This window comes from Scylla paramamosain, chromosome 15, assembly GCF_035594125.1.
Source record: "Scylla paramamosain isolate STU-SP2022 chromosome 15, ASM3559412v1, whole genome shotgun sequence".
In the NCBI taxonomy this organism is placed as follows: domain Eukaryota; kingdom Metazoa; phylum Arthropoda; class Malacostraca; order Decapoda; family Portunidae; genus Scylla; species Scylla paramamosain.
This window is the reverse complement of record NC_087165.1, coordinates 12,103,512-12,111,011: the sequence shown is the minus strand read 5'-3', so window position 1 is coordinate 12,111,011 and position 7,500 is coordinate 12,103,512. Positions and strand designations below refer to the sequence as shown.

General features: G+C 36.2%; 1 protein-coding gene across 2 annotated transcripts in view; it reads left to right on the top strand.

Annotated features, from left to right (window-relative positions):
• LOC135107455 (serine proteinase stubble-like) overlaps window positions 1-720 on the top strand; it is a 10,693-nt gene extending 9,973 nt beyond the window's left edge. For both annotated transcript variants that reach the window (XM_064017333.1, XM_064017331.1), the window contains one exon: window positions 1-720. This exon is cut by the window's left edge and continues 1,376 nt beyond it. In XM_064017333.1, the coding sequence (XP_063873403.1) occupies window positions 1-288 (288 nt within the window). In that variant the 3' untranslated portion in view covers window positions 289-720.
• Window positions 721-7,500: the final 6,780 nt, after the last annotated feature.

The window sequence follows — 7,500 nt, the reverse complement described above, 5'->3', positions numbered from 1 at the left end:
ATGGAAGTTCAGGTTCCCATCATCGATCAGGCTTCGTGTGCAAGTAATATCAATGGTTTGACAGGTAATATGATTTGTGCTGGTTTGGATGAGGGAGGGAAAGACTCCTGTTCTGGAGACTCTGGAGGACCCTTGTCTGTGGTGGAGGATGGGCGTCACGTCCTGGTCGGTGTGACTTCCTTCGGGGTTGGATGTGCCCAGCCCATGAATCCTGGAGTGTACGCTAGGGTTACCGAATTTCTCACATGGATAAGTGAAAATACACAGAGTGGTAAATACTGTGCCTAACCATTTTGGCTTACAAAGTTCTCCAAACAATATCAAATTTTATTAAATACAGCACGCTTTTTCATATTTCTTTTACATATTAATGTTATTGAGAATTGGAGTCCTGACATCTGACCAATCCTTCTGCTTACTTGAAAGAGATGGAAAACCATTTTCTTGCAAAAGTATTTAATTGCTATTAATTTTGCTTTGATATATTCACAGGTTAGAATATGAGTGCACTTGCGAGTACGTTTGATTATCATATTCATCAGTGTTCAATAATATTTATTTTCACATAATATGTTCGTAACACTATTGTAATATACTATCACATACTGATACCTTAGAGTTTTGTGAGTGTCAATCTGTCTACTATATTTGCATTACCTTAATAATAATAGTTTGTAATCTATTGTATGACTTGCAAATATATGTTGAACCTGGAAATTTTTTACTATTTTATTCATTCATTTTCATTTATCTACTTACATCCACGGATGAAGCAGTATTTCTTAAAATATATGACTGCGATATATGACATCGATAGGGCAAAAACAAGAAATTATGAAGTGTGTGAGTTAAAGACTCGAATTTTATGGTTTATGCAACACTTTATTTATAATTAAATATGTTGTCTCGGACAGGAAATACTTATGAATATGAGGGTGTTTTGAGATTTAAAAAAAAAAATTTATATGAAAGAGAAAAGAAAGGATATCTTTGACTATCTTGCGTGTCTCCTTGCATCTGCCAATGTGGTACGGGATGCATGATGTATTTTTCTCCTCCTTCTTTGTCTCGCGCCATCCAGTCCCAGCCACACACCCTGTGAGTCACAGCTGATAACTGGTAATAATATTTGAATATATTATCGTTTACTATTTTTCGCTTCTTGCCAAATATATAGATTCCAACACCCAAATTAACGTTCTTCTTAAGTCTTTTATAATAAAAATATCAACGTAAGTGCTTGTAAATGTATTACGTTTCAAGCATGAACGCCTAGTATGCATATTTAGCAGCTTTAAACGTGGAGAACTTTTCATGTAGATATTTGAACATCAGAGTAAAGCGTCCACGGCGTCGTGAACCAAGTACTTCCATTTCATCAGTAGCAGAAGAGATTTATCCCTGATTATCTCACCCCTTAAGCCTGCCACCCGAATTACAGCTTAAGCATTGCTTTGGTGTTCCAGTGTTCCAGGCCTTGCCTCCCGTATAGCTTGGCCCTTCATCTTTGTTTATTTACTTATTTTTTTTTATGTTTGCTTTTTATATTTGTCTTTACCAACACCCATCCCACCCACCAAAACACACACACACACACACACAGACACACACACACACACACACACACACACACACATATACACATATAAACATATGTACACACACACACACACACACACACACACACACACACACACACACACACACACACACACACACATTTACACAGAAAGCATCAAGTGTTACAAAAAGAACAAAAGTATGCAACATTTGTACACAACTGGGGCATCATACCTCTGGCAACCCTGCATAACGCTTTATCATTCCAAATCTGCTCCTGCGGTAACATTTAATGCATACAGTATGAAAATCTACACTCACTCCTGGCACTCTCTCTCTCTCTCTCTCTCTCTCTCTCTCTCTCTCTCTCTCTCTCTCTCTCTCTCTCTCTCTCTCTCATGTAAATCATGAGAAGCCCGATAGTATCAGTTTAAAAAATTATTAAAACTGCCAATTTGTCTGAAACTCCGAATGTGGTAGTATTTTGCATATCCACCAGCTGTTATGTTTCCTATATTATGATTACGTATCGGGTTTCGGGCATAGGGCCCTTTCACACAATGCCACCGATGGGTGCCAGTTGTTACCTCACATAGTTTGTAATAAATCCTTCATACGAGGACACCACGGTTGCTCGAGCAGGTAACCTTCAACGACACTAACACGAAACAACGGAGTGACGCCACTGTCGTCCTTTATCCATCAAGATTCATTGTTCAGCCACCGTATGCGGTGGAGGAGGAAAACAACATACGAAAAATAGCGAAAGAGCAGGTAAACATAGAAGACCTTTCTTATGAATCAGAGAAACGCTCAACAATTTAGGATTCATCCACTGAGGATTTCACCATTATAACATTCAGCATTGGAAGCTTCTGAAATTAGGGTTTGATCATACGAAATAAAGTAAAGAATTTATTCTCGTTAGCACAGAAACCACTAAAGTGTTCAGTCTGCTGATCCATTCTTAATGAAAGAATTTAATGCTTTCATCTGTATTCTTCTCTTTCCAGAGTGTCTCCTCTTTGTCCTGGTCAACAAGGTAAATAGAAGTAGCTCCTCCTTTAACGCCATTATTTCAATTGGCAAACATTAGAAAGGGTGGCACGAGCCGGTGGTCGCTTGCAGTTACCGGACGCTTTCACACTGAGGTAACCAGTGGCAGCCACAGGTGCCGACGCCAGTGGTGTCTTGTGAGAGGGCGTATATAGATGTTTTGTTTCTCCTCAAAACCAAAACTACTTTATTCATTAAATAACTGGGTTCTAGTAGTACTAATTGTGGGCTCCTTTTTCTAAGAATCTCAGTTATGTAAGAGACGAGAAGAGGGGAATTTGAATTTTTCCAAAAATAATTATTCGACGACTCTAGTAATTTATATCTATCTATTTTTATCCAGTGTTTTAAACTTTTGACTGGCTCGCGGCGAGCGAGTGAGTGAAGTAATTCGAACGAAGTGCATGAAAGGCACAGAGTGAGTGAAATTAATGAATTAAATAGTAATAAATAAAAAAAAAAGTAAGTAAGGAGGTGAGTTAATGAATAAAAAAAAAAGATCGACGCAAAAAAAAAAAAAACTTTTTTGTAGTAATTATAGCCTCCTGTAGTTCAGCACAACTGGTTTCTCCAAGTCACTGAATGATCAGTGCTGTGGTGAAGACACTTCCGTGTATACGTGAAGTACTTCATTAAAAATAAAAGAAAAAAGTTTGTATTGAATTTATACAGTGGCATCTCGAAATCAGTATTTAATTCGTTCTCGGAGGGTGTTCGGGCTCCGAGAAGTTCAAATTCCTAAATTACTTTTTTTCATAAGAAATAATGGAAATATATATAAGAATAATGGAATATATATATATATATATATATATATATATATATATATATATATATATATATATATATATATATATATATATATATATATATATATATACACACACCTATACACACACACACACAAACACACGCACACACACACACACACACACACACACACACACACACACACACACACACACACACACACACACACACACAAACACACACGTGTTCATATCACGGCCACATTTGTCTGCCAAGTACTACACCTGCTGCACAGAGTAACGAGCACACCTGACCACGAAGCAGCCTCACTCTTTGCAATACCAGTGAACACTCACCTGTACTAAAAGCTCCCGCAACTGTATTTGTTACTATTCCACCGAAGAACTGGAAGTAAGCAGTGGGCACAATGAGGGTGGTAGTGGTCTTCACTATTGCTGCCTTGCTATTACCATCTCATCCACGCAGGTATTTTGTCGTTATCCTCTTTCTTATCATACATACTATTCTTAATTTCTATTATCAGGTAATTTTTTTTTTTTTTTTGTATTATCCCAATGTTTCTTTGAACAGTGATAGTAATTTTTCAGGTTGTAATGAACCTATAAATATATTTCTTTGCTACTTGTTATATATATATATATATATATATATATATATATATATATATATATATATATATATATATATATATATATATATATATATATATATATATATATATATATATATATATATATAACTATTAAAACTTCTTAAACTACTTAACTTATAAACAGGACCACATTCTGACTTTCTTCCTTTTCACGGAGACCTCTTTTTTTTTTTTTTTTTCCTAGACTTCAATGTTCACCAACAGTTTTGTCTTTCCTATCCTTTCACTGGCCATGCTGGTGAACTAGCCTCCATGACCCAGAACAACTCGTGCAACACGCTCCTCGGATACGCACAACATTCTTCACCTTTCCCTAACCTCTAATCCTCTACTTATGCTGTTACCTATCTTCGATCACAGTCTCATATCTGTCTTTTCCTATCGCTCCGATCCCTCCTCAGGACTCCCCCAAAGCAAAGGTGCCTCTGGCATTTTGCCTATGCTAATTAAAGAGACATGAGGAGGTTTTTACTAATTTTCCTTGGAATGACTACTACTACCGTGTCAGAGACCCGTCTCTGTGTGCCGAGCGCATAACAGAGGTGACAGTGTCTGCCTTGGAGGCGTACATTCCTCACTTTCTCTCGGCCTAAACATTCCAAACCTTGGTTTAACACAGCCTGTTCCCCTGCTATACATGGTAGAAAGGTGACCCGCAAAAAATACTTGACCTTCCATCACCTGAATCTCATGAGCATTATATATCTGTTCGTAATCATGCCAAGTCTGTTCTCCAACTAGCCAAAACTCCTTCATTAATATAAACTCAAAATGTTTCAAGATCTAACACCCCTTGTGACTTCTAGATCCTACCCAAAAGAATCCAATAACTTTGCTTCTTCTTTCCCTCTTTTATTTCAATTTGATGTATCACTGCCATCTCATCTATTTCTAAAGTTCAATTCTTCGCTGAAACTTTCGCTAAAAAACTCTAACTTGAACGATTTAGGAGTTATTCCTCCCTCTTCTCCTCCCTTTGACTACATGCTGCCCATTATGGTCCTTCGCAATTATGTTTTCCATGCCCTCGCTGGCCTAATCCCTCGAAAGGCTTATGGACGGGATGGGGTCCCTCCTGTTGTTCTCTGAAACTGTTCCTCCGTGCTTGCACCTTGCCTAATCAAACTCTTTAACTCTCTCTATCAACATCTACCTTTCTTTCTTGCTGGAAGTTTACCTACATTCAGCCAGATCCTGAAAATGGTGACTGTTCTAATCCCCCAGACTACCGCCATATTGCTTTAATTTCCTTCCTATCTAAAGCTATTCAATCTATTCTCATCAGGAAGATTCTTAAAGATCTATCAATTCAAAATCTTTCTGATCGCCAGAATTCCGGCAAGAGTTCCGTCAAGTTCCGTCAAGAGTTCCGTCAAGGTCACTCTACTGGTGATCTGGCTTTCCTTACTGAGTCTTGGTCATCCTCTTTTAGAGATTTTGATGAAACTTTTAATGTTCCCTTACTCACATCAAAAGCGTATGATAAAGTCTGGCAGAAAGCTTTCATTTCCAAACTACCCTCTTACGGCTTCTATCCTTCTCTTTATAATTTCACCTTAAGTTTCCTTTCTGACCGTTGTATTGCTTCTGTGATAGACAGTCATTGTTCTCCTAAACCTATTAACAGTGGAGTTCCACAGTGTTCCGTCGTGTCACCCACTCTCTTCCCATTATTCATCAATGATATTCTAAAACAAACTTCTTGTCCTATCAACTCTTTCTCTGATAAAAAAATAAAAAAAACTCTGTATTTTTTCCACATCTTTCTGTAGATTTCCAGTCCTTCAGGAAATAAACGGTTCACGCAAGGAAACCACAAAACGCTTTACTTCGGATCTCTCTAAAATTTCTGACTGGTGAAAAGCAAACTAGTATTTATTGGTCAGTACCTTAAAAATTCAGTTCCTCCATTTATCAGCTCAACACAACATTTTAGGTAACTATCCCCCTCTTCTTCAATGACATTCAACTGCCACACTCTTCTACACTGAACATCCTCGCTCTGTCCTTTACTTCTAATTTCATCTCTTGTTAAACAGCTTCTATGAAGTTAGGCGCTGTAAGTCATTTCCGACAGTTTTTCTGACCACCCTAGAAGCTAGCTTTGTACAGGGCCCTTTTCCGTCCTTGTATGGAGTATGTTTCACATGTATGAGGGGTTCCACTAATACCGCTCTTTTAGACAGGGTGGAATCAAAAGCTTTCCGTCTTATCAGCACCTCTCCTCTAACTGACTGTCTTCAGCCTCTTTCTCATCGTTGCAGTGTTACATCTCTTGTTATCTTCTAACGCTTTTTTTATGCCAATTGTTCTGCTGATCTTTAACTGCATGCCTCTCCTCCTCCCTCGGCCTCTCTGCAGAAGAATTTTACCTTTCTCTCACCTCTATTCTGCTACTGCTACTGCTACTACTACCACTACTACTACTACTACTACTACTACTACTACTACTACTACTTCTACTACTACTACTACTACTACTACTACTACTACTACTACTACTACAACAACAACTTCTATTATTACTATTACAACTAACGCTACTACAACTGCTGGTGCTTCCACTACTACGACATGATAAATGTAATATTCTATAATAATAATAATAATAATAATAATAATAATAGTAATAATAATAATAATAACAATAATAATAATAATAATAATGATAATAATAATAATAATAATAATAATAATAATAATAATTGTCCTTAATAATATCTTTATTAATATTTTTATTATTATTATCATTATTATTATTATTATTATTATTATTATTATTATTATTATTATTATTATTATTATTATTATTATTATTATCATTATTATTATTATTATTATTATTATTATTATTATTATTATTATTATCATTATCATTATTATTATTATTATTATTACTATTATTATTATTATCATTATTATTATAGAAGAAGAAGCAATAATTTTAGACATTTTGACTTGTAATTTTTCTGTTTATGCTATAACACTGTCTTATCCATTTGGTTCCTCTGATCACCGCCTCATATCTATATTTTATCGTATCATTCTCATATCTCTTCAGGATCCCCCAGTGCAGATTTTCTCTGGCGTTTTGTCTTTACTATCTGCGGACACTTAAGAAGGTAATATTTTGATTTTCCTTGGAAAGATTACTGTTTTTGTGGTAGAGTCACGTCTTTTTGTACTGAGAGCATAACAGAAGTGGTAGCGGCTGGAATGGATGCGTACATTCCTCAACCTTCTTCTCATCACAAGGCATCCAAACCTTGATTGAATTCATCCTATTCTCGTCCTATATAGGAAAAAAAGGCGGCCCAGGAATGGAACTTAAGACTTTTAGTGCCAAGACTGTTCTTCAACTAAGCAAAAACTTGTTCACCATTATATAATATCAAAATTTTTTCGATCTAATTTTCATCGTGACATCTGGAAATTCGACAAAAATATCTCCAAACAACTTT